Source organism: Sycon ciliatum, chromosome 1 (genome assembly GCF_964019385.1).
Source record: "Sycon ciliatum chromosome 1, ocSycCili1.1, whole genome shotgun sequence".
NCBI classification, from domain to species: domain Eukaryota; kingdom Metazoa; phylum Porifera; class Calcarea; order Leucosolenida; family Sycettidae; genus Sycon; species Sycon ciliatum.
In genome coordinates, this window is record NC_088643.1 from 33,259,321 (window position 1) to 33,276,650 (window position 17,330).

Sequence of the window (17,330 nt, forward strand, 5' to 3'; positions counted from 1 at the left end):
CATTGTGTTCGACCTGGGTTGATTTCAACCCCCCCCCATGGTTGATATTGAGAAAGCGTACTACCGTACTTCTGTGCGTATTTCACGCCAGGTTGGCACAGCACCCCACAGGAAAACAGCCACGCGACCATACAGGACTGACACTCTAGAAGTGGACTTTTGTCAGCATATCAGCCCCGGGTCAACTCTCTCCATGCAAAAAAAAACACCTATTTTTTCAACCCGGGTTGAAAATTCTCGTGTTAACGCAGCCTTGGAAATCCTCATTAATTTTCTTTGTGTAGTTGAACCAGGTTGTTGGTTGTGATCCCAGTTCACCAGAGCTCACGAGTCGTGACTCGTGGCCGCTAGGCTAGGGGGTGCTAGCACAACGGCTAGCGCATACGAGAACCTCACCTAGCGGGCACCCCCTTCACAGTAATACTCATATAACTTTTATCCGGACCTCGAAGTTAGGGGCAACCTGGCCTATGAAAAGAAATAGATTTGCACAGAAACTGTGAATAAAACAGACCAGTAATTCCACACACAGAAACCTGTCATACAAAATAACATTCAAGCTGTGCTAGGACCTAACTTTTAAAAGTACTTTGAAGTACAAACAGCTAAAAATCAAGAAAAAAGATTCTAAATCGTGTTTGTATCTCACAGGCTGAAGAATGTGTCTAATACTCTATTACATCAGGTATATGAGGCGTGCTTGTGTTGATACGTGACTCTATCATAGTGCACGGTGCTATGTATGCGTGTGCGGTGAGGTCAACAACACATGTATGAAGGTCCGACTATATTGCCAGTTGAAGTAGTAAACAGTCAGTCCTGTGCAACAGTCATTTCTCCACAACAACAACAACAACAACAACAACAACAACAACAACAACAACAACAACAACAACAACAACACAGCGTACAGGAAGACGCAGGCAGCAGGCTGCAATGTCATGACGCTGCACTGCCAGTGTTCGACTGCAATGTCATGACGCTGCACTGCTGGTATTGAACTGCAACGTCATGACGCTGCACTGCCGGTGTTCAACTGTTGCCGCAGTCTCTGAATGCCAGCATCCAGTGCCGCCATGCCTGCTTGAAATTCTTCATCAGCGTACGAGCCCGTAATATCACTGACACTGGCCAGATCAGCCAAAACAAAATTTCTTGTTAGCACATTTCCGCTGCCACCACTGCTAGAAGACGGCACGCCACCATCTCCTCCCATGGACAACGCGACAGGTTCTATAAAAGCAGTAGTTGACGTGGAAGCAATGGGCCGCTGCAGTGAGAATGATTGTTTCGTGTTTGGTACCATTGTGTCAAGAGAGGACACACTGGAGTTCAGGTCCAGTTCAGCCACAGCAGCTGAGATGATATCTGGTATGGGAGCAATGCCAGAGCATGATGTGAACGACGTTCTCCCTGCGGCTGCAGGATGCTGGACACGCTCACCTGCAATATTCAGAGTAGATTCGCTGTCCGGTATGGACGTCAGAGTGCGATCAGCAACGCTGTCAGGAAGATAAGGAGATGTAGGTATCCTTGATGCCTGCTCGCTAAGCTTCACAGCAGGATGAACCTTATCAAATGCACGGACATTGGCTACAGTGAGCTCGTCAGCTCCCGAGTCCGACGGAGCCGATTCAGATACAGCGTGTCGATCCACCAGGAGAGATGATAGCGAAGGCAGGCGCATGAAGGATGATTCCTCAGCCGTTGCTTGTATAGTAGTGCTTGCCGCACTTGTAGGCTCATCTTTAGATGATGCAGTGGACATGCATGACCGTACATTCGTTACTGACATATAACTGGAAGGCATCAGACCAGGAGCTGAGCTTGTCGCTACAACAGCCGCTGGGTGCAGTGGCTGTACTGTTGTTGTGGATTCAAATGGCTTGGTATACTGGAGCGAATGCACACGGCTGCTTCTTGCAGCCGTTATCTGTTGCTGAAGCTGACTTTCCTAATGACAAATGAGAAGGTAGACAGTACAGTAATGTAGACTGAGCGATATTATTTACTCAGTACAGGGAAGGGCACTATTATTCCCGAACAGGAACGGCGGGAGCAGTTTTTGATACTTGGTCCGGCCATACCCTAGCCTAGTGTCATAGTTTGTGTATGATATGGAGGATAGTACTCAGGATGCCATGGAATACATGACCTCCTCAGCAATAAACACACGTTGCGGGTGGCCAAACAGTTGGTCTGGCCATGGCCTGACCAACCGGACCGGTTGCGCCGGGCCTGCCGAAGCTATGCTAGAGATGCTACGCAGTGGTATCTGGTGTAGCCAGGGTCCACAGCGCTTTACTTTGTACCTGTGTCCGTGTGTGTGTGTGTGTGTGTGTGTGTGTGTGTGCGCGTGTGTGACTACTTCTGGCTAGAGTACCTCTTGTGTAACCAATGGTGCTAGTGAAGCCTATATCAGATCCACTCTGATTTAGCCACCCACACTAGTAGCTAGTATTACCTTCACTGGGGGCAGGGGCGAATGCAGTAGGATCCCAGGACGGATACCTTGATGCCGTCAATCCCTTTTCTGCACCTTGACCTTGCCCACTTACTGAGGTGTGGTGAGCCCATAAGTGGGATCATTTTCCAAGTCCACCCAAAGTTTGGGGATTTCAGGGGGTGTCGGCCATTGGGCGGTTCAATAGCCAATTGAGTCATCTTTCCTACATTCCTTTTGAATCTCTCTCCCCTCTTCGGGGGGGGGGGGGGGGGGGGGGGAGACTCGTGTGATCAGTCATGGCAGTGAGCAACAACAAGTACAAGTGTGTGTGTGTGTGTGTGTGTGTGTGTGTGTGTGTGTGTGTGTGTGTGCATGTGTGCATGGTCGGGCCGGCATGAACTACATGTACATGACTGGTCCCCGTGAGCAATAAAGAGTTGGAGGTGGCGTACGTAGCAGAGGGGCGCAGAAGGTCACACGTACCACATGACAGTCAACTCAGTGAAATGAGTTATTTGTGTGACCTAGGTGAAGAACAAGCATAGCCAGGGCCTTGAGCTAGCAGCTCTCTCGTTCCATGCCACTACACGGTACACCGCCGCGTAGAAGGAAGTACATGTAACAGGAACCTAAGTTACTTACGACGGATGATATTTTCTTCTGCATGCGATCTTTCTCAGCCTCCTTTGCTTGAAAAAGCTGGATGATGCACAGCAAAAGGAGACATGATTGGCTGAGCTGCTAAAGAGAGAAAGAACAACTGGATACAAGCTAACTTGGAAGTAACGTTATGAGCAACAATCCAGCACATGAACCAGGTGATAACCTGTCAGGGTATTGCCTAGACATCTAGGTGTTCAACCGTTTTTCCTCTATTGCAGCACATCGACCGAAGCAATGATGGTAAAATGGCCGAATGTTGTTCAAATCGATATGAAACCGGAGTTCAGTGACTGCAGAGGGGTGGCAATACGCTTGTCAGCTAAAACACTTCTATGCTAAAAAGGATACTGCAAAATGCCTGGACTCTCATGGAATGGTAAAGAATTGAGAGTGGAGTTGGAGTTGGATGCAGGTTTGAGTGCCAATATGCAAGAAAATGAAGCTCCATCCCAGTTATATATACACAGTCAGAGAATAGATATACGCTAAATACCTGATCGAGTTCCGACGTCTTCTTCACAAGCTGCTCTCTCAGGGTGACTGTTAACTCCTGTTCCGCATTAAAGCTATCCTGGAGAGTTTGAGCTGAACAGGAAGGAAATGAAACAACCCAGCACTACAGTACACATAATGCGGTACATCTACATAACAACAGTCATTTGCTCTAGCCTAGCAGCAAGACCAACACATTTCCTTTTCAGATCATCAGATGATTCAGATCGCTCATGATCCACGTTCCAAACCCTCCCCATTCGAGCAAAGTCCACAAACACAGGGACTTGAGTAGCAGCTTCGCTTTTCAAGAACAATACAGTGATTGAGCGGAGCTTTCGGCAGTGGCGAGTCCAATTTCAGACACCTGTAATCAACAAGGGTGATGATGAAGACAGAAGGTTGTCAGAGAGCCACATTGCACACAAGCAGAGGCTAGACGACGGAACTCAGCGAAACTCCGGCTTAACAAGCTGACAGTGAAGCTTAAAAACTGAAATAGAGCCGACGTTGCCAGACAAACTGCTATCCATGTACACATGTTGAATTTAATCTTCATTCCGAGAGTCTCTGACACCACTCACCTTCCAAATATAGCTTTTCCACGTCCTTTAATCGGTTCTTTGCTACCTGTGCCTTCTGTAGAGCTTCCTGCAACTTCCTAGAAAGAAAGGGGCCAGCGAACAAGGTCAGACAAGCATCATAAGACACTGCACTATTCAAGTACATCGCCTACACGTTGCAGGATTATAGCACATTCCACTCATGCCGTGTAGCAAACATACCGTTTCAGCATCGCGTTCTCAGATTTCAGAGCGTTGCTTGCTTCACTGTCGGATACCGGGTCTCCTAGGTTGGGTCTGGAATCAGCTGCACTTGATTCAGATCTAGCTTTCAGTGCTACTGCTGGCGGTTGCTGTGACGTAATCCATGGCTTCAGTGCCGTTGAGCACAGTGCTAGTACCATCTGCTGCAGGACAGAGTCACCTGCAGGTAAAGCGCAATGCATTATGGGGCCATGCACATAGCAAGAAAACACACAGAACCACTCAGCAGGCACATTGAAAAACAAAACCAACACAGAGCAATAGTGATACTGAAGTACATGCGAGAAAACCAACCAATCAGGCACTGCAAATCTACCAGGGATGCATCCAGCGAGAGTACAATTGCCTCCTCAGAAAGAATCTAGAAGCGGCATGCTCTGAATCGAGTGGAGCCTGCACTATCGGGCTGTTTCCATGCCAGCATGCCCGTTTCATATCGTACATGCACACATACACCACACACGCACACGCACACACACACACACACACACACACACACACATGCACACACACACGCGTACCTGTATCAATAGTTCTCGTTAACAGTGCTTGCAGTAGATCTGTCGTTTCCATGCTATCGAACTGCACCTCCACGTCTTCCTGCCGACCGTTGCTTATCGCCTCTCCTGCTCCATCCAATGATGATTTGGGAACAGCAGTCTCCACTGACACACTTGGGTCGGATTTCCGACGCACATGCCTACTTGGCATGCAGATAATTCCACCATCACTGCCACTGTCAAATGTCCACTCTAGCTCAGATGGTGGACGGCGGACCTGACTGCTGCTTCTGCCACCGGCGCCGCGGGCTGACGTCGAGCGAGAAGCTTTGCCAGACTGCAGATGGGATGTTCGCCTGGCCGAGGTGGTGGACATTCCCCTGACGGGAACAGCAGATACCTTGTGAGCTGCGAGATAGCATGGGCAGAACGCAAGGCCAGGTTAGTGACAAAAATAAAACTGCCGGGCAGATAGGAGGTACAGGTACATGTACTGAATTTTTCTACACCACAAAATGCAAAAGTACACTGTCACTGTCACTGTCACTGTCACTGTCACTGTCACTGTCACTGTCACTGTCACTGTCTGTTGTACTCCACAACGTGCAGTAAAACCTGTCAAAGCGACCACTCTGATAAGGCGACCACCTGCCCTAGAGGACCCCAAAATCCAGTACCAAAGGGTATCACTTCCACCAAGAGTACATAACCGCCAAGAGTGTGCAACTGCCTGCACAACCTCTATACAGTGCTGCCATGGCAGAACTTCACATCACGTGACGTGATTCAAAAGGCTACGCTTGCAAACAGTGCAAAGTGACCACAAGAGAGTTGAACCCAAAGCAGGGTTGCGTACAACGTTCATCAGTCCATTACATGAAATGGCTGTTGTGCTCTCGCATGACTACTTGCAGTACTGTGTTGGAGCGCTATGTCAGAACAGTCACCCTTATTTTCAGTACGTGTACATGTAGACTATAATATTTACAGTATTTCAGAGTGCTAGAATCTGTTGTGCAAGTATCGATGATGTCCTCAGTACACTTATGGCGCGTAGCAGTGTCATTTTGCACCTTTTCTCCGTTTGTTGGCACATAGCACGTCTGTTACATGTACCTCTAAGCGCGGCATCGCGCTTCTTCATTTCTTTCTATAAAACTATGCTTTCAAATTAATTCTAGCCATTCATTATTCTCAACCTTCACTGATCACTGGTCGTGGCAGCGGAATTACGATTTTCCCAGAGGACAGCTGTATCTATCATGCAGAGGGTGCAAATAATGTGTACAGGTTTGTCACGTGATGAGAAGTTCTGCCGTCGCAGACCCTATAGCTGGACTTGCACACTCTTGGGGGTTATGTACTCTAATTGCTCTTGCTTCCACTGATATGACCCTGGATAAGGGGACTGCCTGCCTGTACGCAGAGATCACACTGTGGGTGTCCCGTGAGCATGGTGAGTGCTCGTCTGCCTGTCCGCAGAGATCACACTGTGGGTGTCCCGTGAGCATGGTGAGTGCTCGTCTGCCTGTCCGCAGGTTTCACTGTAATGGTGTAATTATACACGTAAATATACTTTTTCACTATAAATAGTATGCTAAAAAAACAAGCTACTTCGAAGTACTTGTAATAGGCATTCAGTATATTACGAAACAAGTCCATCACACCTTTGCCAGTAGTAGGTCGTTTCTCCTTTGCCAGTGCAGGTGATGGCACCAGTTTCCGTGCAGGTCTTGTCCAGGAGCGAGAGCGGTAGTGTGCACCAGCAACAGACACTGCCGCGCCAGCAACGGGTTGACGCATTGCCTGTGCATTTTGATCACTGGTTCCCGAACGCGGTCTGCAACCGTTAGATGCTGCGGCTGCTCTGCCACGTGCTAGCTGCGAGCGAGGTTGGTCTGCTTAATGGGTCCATCCACAGATGCACATATGTGTGCATGCATGCATGTACGCACGCACACACGCGCGCGCACACACACACACACACACACACACACACACACACACACACACACACACACACACACAGAATTAGCATGATTGTAGAACAACACTTTTAGACACCCAGCTTACACAATAAAACGGTAGACCACATGTGAGGCTCAGCAGGTGTTGTAACTTGTAACACAGAGTTTCATGCACACAGCACCGCAATGATAACACCACATGGTTTCATGCACACAGCGCCGCAATGACCACGCAACATAGTTTCAAGCACACAGCGCCGCAATGACCACACCACATGGTTTCATGCACACAGCGCCGCAATGACCACACCACATGGTTTCATGCACACAGCGCCGCAATGACCACACCACATGGTTTCATGCACACAGCGCCGCAATGACCACACCACATGGCTGATGCATGTTGTAGTGAGTCTAGTGATCATGCCGCTATATACAAGTATGCATGGAGAATAGGGTGCTAACACTGGGAATGTTGAGGTATCGGCGCTAAAAATCATAGTGTAAGTTCAGAGATTGCAAGTGAGTGGGGGTGGGCGTCCTAGCTCTGGATCAGCAGACAATCTGATCATAGCCCGGTGTGTGACACTTTGAGTTACAGCAAAACAGCCTTTCGTCTCTTGTTATTCGTGTACATGTACACCGCTTTCTGGTGCATAGAGCACTCTTGCGAGCTGCCCAGACTGGCCTGGACTGACCCTGATTGTGTTTACGACCATGTACAATTGCACATACTTATCCACTGTTGAAAGTGTACATTTAGCGGATATCACGATTGACTACATAATTATTTGTACTTCAGTGAACTAGTGAAAGCACCGAATGAATTATTTATTCGAACCAGACACATACACTCAGAAAAGAGTTGTGCCTCAAACATTACGTTTCTCAATACGCGCAGACTCTACTGTAGCCATCCAATATAACCATACATCCCACGACACTCTCCAAGGAGAGTGTTGTGGGGAGGTACTTCGAAGTACGGTTTTCAAACATTACATGTATATACCGGTACTACAGAAGAATGCCGATTATCCGAACGTCAACTATCCGAACAGTCAATTATCCGAAATGCCTGTTGAACTGAATAAAAGGGACGAAAATGAGTTCTTACTGATTTTCCCACCCAAAGTACCATTGGAAATGGTTCCCTGGATGTATGGCAACTGGTTGGCGTCATATTTTGTCCCCATTTTAAGGCGCTGGAGTGTGTCTAATTCTTGTGGTACTGCCGAAGAGAATGAGAAATGACAAAAATAGGAGGGAGTGTGCCCGGTTTGGACTGATGTGTGCCCGCTCCCTTATCCGAAAGTGCTCCTCATCCAAACACCCTGGAGACAGCCCCGCGCCGCGAGGGATGCGGATATTCGGCACTCTACTGTATTCAAAACCATTCACATACATATACATGTACACTAGTGCTTTTCTCCTTGTCCACACCTGCAATGCAGCCATCCAAGCAGCAGCCACTGAGTCTGTTATCACACCACCTGCACACGCTATTCTATTCAATGAGAATCCAGCAGCAGCAGCATCATGGTGCTTCATGACACACCGGTGCACACCAAGACACCACTATCTTGCTTACTGTCTGTGGACGCCTGCATCAGAGAATCCAGCAAAGTGGCGCACCTGTCCAGGTCTCGATGTGTGTCGTGTATCTGGGACACAAGTAAGGGGAGGGAGATACGACAAACAATTCCGCTATGGACACTGCATAGAATCATTCCCCAAGACGTTACACATGGGCAGCAGCGTCACACGGCAGACCAGACTGCAAACATACATGTACCGGTATGTGTACGTGCTATGTGCAAATGAGCATCACCCACAGTGTAAAACAACTCTAAACGTCAGCATTACATACACACGTGCCCCCCCCCCCCCACACACACACACATGTACAGTAGGTATCGGTTATAGCGTGGGTGTTTGAAAAACGACATTTGATTCTTATTGCCGATATTTCTTACACACGATAAATCACGTGTGACATATCATATGCACGTGTGACAAATCATATGCGCGCACGTTTGGCATGTGGACACGTACACATGATACACACGGATCAATCAGACTCGCGGTCGTGCTAGGCGACTGCGGAGCAGCGGATACGAGAGAAGTCGGAAGAAAGAGTCCGACTGGACAGAAAAAGTGATTCTCCAATGCTCCCTTGGACATAACTCTCTTTTTGTGTTGACTATTATTGTACTGAGTATGCACAGAGCACAGATGTTATTACTACAGGCGATACACTTTGCACTAATCTGGCATATTTTGCTACACAAAATCCATTCTTAGGGCCGATATATTCTACTATGCGATAATACTGCTTGTAAGAATAAATATACACATAAAATATGTGTTATGATTATGAAAAAATGAGTGTTCATTCTTGCAAGCAGTATATTCTTGTATACGACCACACTATAACCGATACGCACTGTACGTATCTGCCCCCACACATGTACTGTACATGTGTACCTACTACCCCCCCCCCCCCCCCCACACACACACACACATACACATACACACACACACACACATACACATTATTCTTCAGACAACATTATAACAACAATCGCATGTACAGGTGCTACAGAACACAATGTACCCGCGCTTTGGCCTAGTGGTTGTAGGCTTGCCTGCGAATCACAAGGTCCCCAGTTCGAGACCCGCGCCGGGAGCGGGGAGCGTGTACTGTGCTAACAAATGCGGTGATGCATGCATGAACCACTATACATGCAAGGAACTGCGCCGACACTCACGGTCAACTGGGTACTCACTACTCAGAGTGAGGGTAACATGGATGCACTAACGAGGTTCGCCCCCTTGCATTGGTTGTGAGAGTTAGCACCTCACCCTCGCCGTTAGGCGCTGCATCTGCCACCCTGGTATTACATGCATGGTGGTAGCGAAACTTCCTAAGCTGGTTGTGTTTCTCAACGCAATTGTAATTGTACAGCCGGTTGTAACACGGACGTGCGGATTTTTTTAACTTACAGAACACATTGTATTTACAGGTGCTACAGAACACAATGTATTTGATTCCATGCCATTTCAGCGCCCTCGAGTTCAGCGCCAACCAGGTGAGCACGACCGTTTCAGCGCAATATATTTCAGCGCTGCATACTTCAGTGCCAGCAGATAAGCACCGAATATCTCAGCGCCATATATTTCAGCGCTAAATACGTCAGCACGGCCTTTCTCAGCGCAGTAGATCTCAGCGCCACAGATCTACGCGCCATGTTTCTCAGCGCCGTTTTATTATACAATGTATGTGTGAACAATGTATGTGTGAACAATGTATGTGTGAACATCGCCAGTAATGACTATGACTGTACAAGTATTGACTTTACGCTCTACTATATCGCGCTGTACTATATCGCGCTGTACTATATCGCGCTGTACTTTATCGCGCTGTACTATATCGCGCTGTACTATATCGCGCTGTACTATATCGCGCTGTACTATATCGCGCTGTACTATATCGCGCTGTACTATATCGCGCTGTACTATATCGCGCTGTACTTTATCGCGCTGTACTGTATCGCGCTGTACTATATCGCGCTGTACTATATCGCGCTGTACTGTATCGCGCTGTACTATATCGCGCTGTACTTTATCGCGCTGTACTGTATCGCGCTGTACTATATCGCGCTGTACTATATCGCGCTGTACTATATCGCGCTGTACTGTATCGCGCTGTACTTTATCGCGCTGTACTTTATCGCGCTGTACTTTATCGCGCTGTACTGTATCGCGCTGAACTGTACCGCGCTGAACTGTACCGCGCTGTACTTTATCGCGCTGTACTTTATCGCGCTGTACTATATCGCGCTGAACTGTACCGCGCTGAACTGTACCGCGCTGTACTTTATCGCGCTGAACTGTACCGCGCTGAACTGTACCGCGCTGTACTTTATCTCGCTGTACTATATCGCGCTGTACTTTATCGCGCTGTACTTTATCGCGCTGTACTTTATCGCGCTGTACTTTATCGCGCTGAACTGTACCGCGCTGAACTGTACCGCGCTGAACTGTACCGCGCTGTACTTTATCGCGCTGAACTGTACCGCGCTGTACTATATCGCGCTGTACTTTATCGCGCTGTACTTTATCGCGCTGAACTGTACCGCGCTGTACTTTATCGCGCTGTACTTTATCGCGCTGTACTATATCGCGCTGAACTGTACCGCGCTGTACTTTATCGCGCTGTACTATATCGCGCTGTACTATATCGCGCTGTACTTTATCGCGCTGTACTATATCGCGCTGTACTATATCGCGCTGTACTATATCGCGCTGGACTATATCGCGCTGTACTGTATCGCGCTGTACTGTATCGCGCTGTACTGTATCGCGCTGTACTATATCGCGCTGTACTATATCGCGCTGTACTATATCGCGCTGTACTATATCGTGCTGTACTTTATCGCGCTGTACTTTATCGCGCTGTACTGTATCGCGCTGTACTGTATCGCGCTGTACTGTATCGCGCTGTACTGCATCGCGCTGTACTGCATCGCGCTGTACTGCATCGCGCTGTACTGTATCGCGCTGTACTGTATCGCGCTGTACTGTATCGCGCTGTACTGTATTGCGCTGTACTGTATCGCGCTGTACTGTATCGCGCTGTACTATATCGCGCTGTACTATATCGCGCTGTACTATATCGCGCTGTACTATATCGCGCTGTACTATATCGCGCTGTACTATATCGCGCTGTACTATATCGCGCTGTACTTTATCGCGCTCTACTTTATCGCGCTCTACTATATCGCGCTGTACTTTATCGCGCTCTACTATATCGCGCTGTACTATATCGCGCTGTACTATATCGCGCTGTACTATATCGCGCTGTACTATATCGCGCTGTACTTTATCGCGCTCTACTATATCGCGCTGTACTATATCGCGCTGTACTATATCGCGCTGTACTATATCGCGCTGTACTTTATCGCGCTCTACTATATCGCGCTGTACTTTATCGCGCTCTACTATATCGCGCTGTACTTTATCGCGCTGTACTATATCGTGCTGTACTTTATCGCGCTGTACTGTATCGCGCTCTACTATATCGCGCTGTACTTTATCGCGCTGTACTATATCGCGCTGTACTATATCGCGCTGTACTTTATCGCGCTGTACTATATCGCGCTGTACTGTATCGCGCTGTACTGTATCGCGCTGTACTGTATCGCGTTGTACTATATCGCGCTGTACTATATCGCGCTGTACTATATCGCGCTGTACTATATCGCGCTGTACTGTATCGCGCTGTACTGTATCGCGCTGTACTATATCGCGCTGTACTATATCGCGCTGTACTATATCGCGCTGTACTATATCGCGCTGTACTTTATCGTGCTCTACTATATCGCGCTGTACTTTATCGCGCTCTACTATATCGCGCTGTACTTTATCGCGCTGTACTATATCGCGCTGTACTTTATCGCGCTGTACTGTATCGCGCTCTACTATATCGCGCTGTACTTTATCGCGCTGTACTACATCGCGCTGTACTTTATCGCGCTGTACTGTATCGCGCTCTACTATATCGCGCTGTACTATATCGCGCTGTACTTTATCGCGCTGTACTATATCGCGCTGTACTGTATCGCGCTGTACTGTATCGCGCTGTACTATATCGCGCTGTACTATATCGCGCTGTACTATATCGCGCTGTACTATATCGCGCTGTACTATATCGCGCTGTACTATATCGCGCTGTACTATATCGCGCTGTACTTTATCGCGCTGTACTATATCGCGCTGTACTATATCGCGCTGTACTATATCGCGCTGTACTATATCGCGCTGTACTGTATCGCGCTGTACTGTATCGCGCTGTACTATATCGCGCTGTACTATATCGCGCTGTACTATATCGCGCTGTACTATATCGCGTTGAACTGTACCGCGCTGTACTTGACCGTGCTGTACTGTATCGCGCTGAACTTCTTCGCGCTGTAAATTACCGCGCCTTACTTGTTCGCACTGAGCTGCTGGCACTGTACTTTACCACGCTGATAGTCATGGCGCTGAAGAAGCTGGCGCTGCGAAATCAGGCGCTGAAGTGCTGGTGCTGAAATGTATCGCGCTGAAACGGTGGCGCTGAAATGGCAAGTCACCATGTATTTACAGGTGCTACAGGACACAATGTATTTACAGGCGCTACAGGACACAATGTATTTACAGGTGCTACAGAACACAATGTATTTACAGGTGCTACAGGACACAATGTATTTACAGGTGCTACAGGACACAATATATTTGCTGGAAGTGAGGAGGAGCCCACGCTACAGGTCCTACCTGTTCCTCACTTTGGGCAGTGGAATAGCGCGCTGCTGTCAGTGCCGCCTTGCCTTGTCTGCCGCTACTAGCATTTTGTGATGTGCTCTTTACTAGCCGAGCATGTGATGGAGACTTGGACCTGCGTACGTGCAAACATAACAAACAAGCACCCACACATGCATGCACATGAGTACAATTGAACACAAACACATCATATTATACAGTCAACTTCGCTTATAACGACACTCGGCGGGGCATCAGAAAAGTGTCGTTATTCGGGAAGTGTCATTATTCCCGAAGTCTCATTATAATTATGTGTCACAGTTGGATGGGACTTTGCTCTGGGCATGAAAATGATGTCGCTATTCGCGAATTGTCGTTATATCCGCAGTCGTTATTAGCGAAGTTGACTGTACCATGTACCATGTATACGCCCGTCGCAAGAGAAGCACGCAAATCTGCAAATGCACTGGATGGGCACCCACAGATTTTCTCTTATAGCAAAGATAGCAGATCTGATTCTGAATGAAACAGATCAAGACTAGCGCCAGATAACTGCCTAATCCACACAACTGGCGAAGCTATGGGAATCCACCCCAGTGCACACCTGGCCTACACCACATGGAGCACATCGCAAAAGGACGGCCAAGACAGCTACCTATGCACACCCTACACTTGCCGGGGTATCCAGTATAGACAGCACGCTGCTTTGATAGAAGCAGACACTAACGTTAGATGCACTATTTCACACACACACACACACATACACACACATACACACACATACACACACGAACACACACACATACACACACGAACACACACATACACACACGAACACACACACACACACGTGCCCACACAAAACCAGGATAGTAGTGAAAATACTAGGACACAACTCCCTCCACAAACACAATTTACAGACAGGACTAAAGGTATGAGTATTATAGTGCGCACTTTAGATGCACATGCACTATGCCAGGCCCCCAATTGCAGGTGCGCACTATGCTCCCAATATGAAAATGCACACGCATACATCAGTGATGTGCTATGTACCCAGCTCACCACCCCACCCACGCCACGGTCCAATCACTACCGCACACCACTGCACACTGGCAGAAGAAGTGTCACTACACTGCAAGGAAGACCGCTTCAAACACGTATGGCCGGATGCATGCAAATGCATGCATCCATACTATAGTGCCATTCCCATTTCTGGTGGATCCAAGCGACTTTACATCAATCGCTGCCATGACTACGGTCACTGTGATAGCACTGTCAAGACCATGTACTTAGTTAACCTTGTACAGGTGGAATCCTGATAATTCGAATATGGCTTAATTCGAACATACCGCTTAATTAGAAGTTTTTCCTGGACCGATTCTGTCAATACGATTCCCACATACATTTTTCTGATAATCCGAACCTCGAACCGGACATGTCCGATTAATTCGAAGTTCCACGTATTCCACTTACATAGAAAATGTGTGGGATTTGTGCTGATAATTCGAAGTTAGCAAAGTGTAATTCGAAGTTCACTGTACACTGTACTGGTCAGTTCAGTTTGCATGAGCAGGCTGTGCTGGTCAGTTCAGTATCCGTGAAATCTGTGTCTAAGGTCCATAGCGCAACTCTGCGTGACCATGGGAGCATTTTGACATACATATAGGGCTTGAAAGTGCTACGTCACAGCATAGCAACAATTTCAAAAATTCAAAAATTCAAAAACTGGATCCACTTGGATCCAGTTTTTGTATGGATCCAAGCACATTTCAAGCCGTCTTACTCACAGCAAGGTGATGTAGTCAGTGAAACTGACCGGTTTGGCTACTGGGGGCGGGGTTACAACTGGTGGCGAAGTAAAAGTCACCCCTGCATACGACATGAGTGGGTTGCTATGCACCCACATACTGAGGCAATACCGTAAAAGTCCGTAAATAAGTACGTATTTACTTTCGAATTTAGTGACCACACCCGTACTAACTTTCGGACCTGACTTGTGTGTAGTGGAGAAGTCATTTTCATGTTGATGTACATGCTACGTGCTGCATGTGCGCATCGTACCGGTACTTATTTCGGGCAGTATGTTTATCGGGCTTGACTTCAACAGACAGAGCCAAAAGAATGAAGGGGGTATTTCTTTCGGGCAGGTACTTATTTATGGCCTTTTACGGTAGCAAAATCACACCTTAGTGGATCCAAAATAGAAATCTGATGTCAACTTGCTACTCCCTGGCCGTTTTTGACGTCATCACTTTCAAGCCCTATTGTGTTGTGGGTTCATGTTTGGATAATTAGAAATTTTTTGCTGGCATTTGGAGGTTCGAATTATCAGGATTCCAAGTGTACATGTAACGGAAGTGATATTAGACTGTTGTAGAGTTCTGGGACAAAGCTGATCAGCTTTACAACTTGTAATCATCTTCTATGTCTTCGCTTTGACTGCACGCCAAACCGAACCTCTACGCATCGGTTCGAGGGAATGAAAGCCACTCATGCGGCTGTGCTGTTTTGATTTTTAATTTTTTACACTGAACTCTGTGGCTATCATTGAAACACAACTGCTCTGCCACTATGAGATGCTGTGGGTACTCTACCTGCTGCTAGGTGTGGTCGATTTTGTTGCAACACCTCTCGTGCACCTTGATCCCTGCATTTTACACTGGCAGGTCAGCGTCGTCCAGAAGTCAAACCAAGGCAGTACAATCGCACGTGACGTTACTCTCAGCTGCAGACTAGCAGCGTCTGGTCCACGTCCTCAAAAGTCAAAATAATAATTGCTTCAGCCCAAAGTAAACTTACTTCTCAAACTATTACCATGATTACAGTACGAGTACATTCTCGCCATGAATATTCAGAATAAGACTAAGACTAGTGGTAGTAGTAAGAGCCAGCAGGCAGTGTGGCAGTAATCCAGTTTTTCAAATTTTCTCCGATCATGACTCGACTGTTATATTTTTTTTTTGTAGGGCCGGGGTCGTCCATTAGGCCAAGTAAAAAAAAAAGCTAGATGATCGTCCCCGTCCGCCCCAGTTTTTGTCAGCGCCCCAAGAAATATTTTATTTTTTAAATCGTGAGTTTTTGCCGAAATCGTTGGTTTTTTACCGATCGCGGATGCAGGAAACATGTGCACGCTTTGTTTAAAGGGGAAGTTAAGGCAAAAACTAAAATTTCACCAGTTGTAGTCTTCGGGGTGCTGAGTCGAATGGTCTTGGTCCGAGAAAGCTGAGACGCTCCCTTCCTACTTGAATCCCAATCGAACTCGCGCACTTCCACCGAAACTGGGTGACTGCGCCCTACGAGATGGGGATTTGTATGCAAAATGTCACTAAAAGCGCCATTTCGTTCTTATAAAAGCACGGATGACCGCGATTGGCCCATATGTTGTAGTCTTTTGGACGCTGAATCGACTGGTTTTGGTCCGAAAAGGCTGCGATGCAGCGTTCCTCCTTTATTCCCAATCGAACATGGTTGAAGAAGTGGTCACGTGCTCCTGGGTGCCCAAATCACCTGGTCACCACGCCAGCAGGCGACAACTTTCACACCAAGGTTCAACTCGAGTGACAGGACTGCACCCAAAAAAGGTCAAAACAGGCTGTAAGTTGTACCCTGCAGGCACGGTGACCAGGTGACTGGTGTACGCAGGAGCACGTGACCGCTTCTTCAACCATGTTCGATTGGGAATTAGGGGCGAACGCTGCATCGCAGCCTTTTCGGACCAAAACCAGTCGACTCAGCGTCCAAAAGACTACAACATATGGGCCAATCGCGGTCATCCGTGCTTTTAGAAGAACGAAATGGCGCTTTTAGTGACATTTTGCATACAAATCCCCATCTAGTAGGGCGCAGTCACCCAGTTTCGGTGGAAGTGCGCGAGTTCGATTGGGATTCAAGTAGGAAGGGAGCGCCTCAGCTTTCTCGGACCAAGACCATTCGACTCAGCACCCCGAAGACTACAACTGGTGAAATTTTAATTTTTGCCTTGACTTCCCCTTTAATACTTTCTTTACTATATGGACCACATACTACTAGTATATCACAACGTCAGTATCGATCTGCTGAAGAAAGAAAAAGAAAAAAAGAAAAAAAAAGAAAAAAAGAGAAAAAAAACCTTGATGTTGTTGTGTACACTGTGTGC

The 17,330-nt window shown here is 47.5% G+C and overlaps 1 protein-coding gene across 4 annotated transcripts; it reads right to left on the reverse strand.

Moving 5' to 3' along the window:
• Positions 1-429: 429 nt before the first annotated feature.
• On the reverse strand, positions 430-16,084 carry LOC135823622 (uncharacterized). 4 transcript variants are annotated; one of them, XM_065336475.1, is made up of 10 exons: positions 15,790-16,084; positions 13,211-13,331; positions 8,484-8,556; positions 6,596-6,826; positions 4,950-5,336; positions 4,387-4,588; positions 4,186-4,262; positions 3,603-3,694; positions 3,089-3,145; positions 430-1,954 (listed from the first exon to the last, which is right to left on the reverse strand). In XM_065336475.1, exons 1-10 carry the CDS (start codon positions 15,846-15,848, stop codon positions 1,010-1,012), a joined length of 2,244 nt encoding a protein of 747 aa, XP_065192547.1. In that variant the 5' UTR covers positions 15,849-16,084; the 3' UTR covers positions 430-1,009. The 4 variants fall into 4 exon arrangements, with proteins under 4 accessions (XP_065192547.1, XP_065192542.1, XP_065192561.1 ...); XM_065336470.1 differs by having other exon boundaries at positions 6,596-6,829; XM_065336489.1 differs by lacking the exon at positions 15,790-16,084 and having other exon boundaries at positions 13,222-13,337.
• Between the last annotated feature and the right edge of the window lie 1,246 nt (positions 16,085-17,330).

Bases quoted from the DNA above. Each gene is read 5' to 3' on its own strand.
- LOC135823622 (XM_065336470.1), bottom strand. From the start codon at position 15,848: ATGCAGGGATCAAGGTGCACGAGAGGTGTTGCAACAAAATCGACCACA. The intron at 5,337-6,595 runs GTGTGATGGACT...GCTATCTCGCAG, and splicing joins ACGACCTACTACTGGCAAAG to CTCACAAGGTATCTGCTGTT. The intron at 4,589-4,949 runs GTACGCGTGTGT...CTTTACCTGCAG, and splicing joins AACGAGAACTATTGATACAG to GTGACTCTGTCCTGCAGCAG.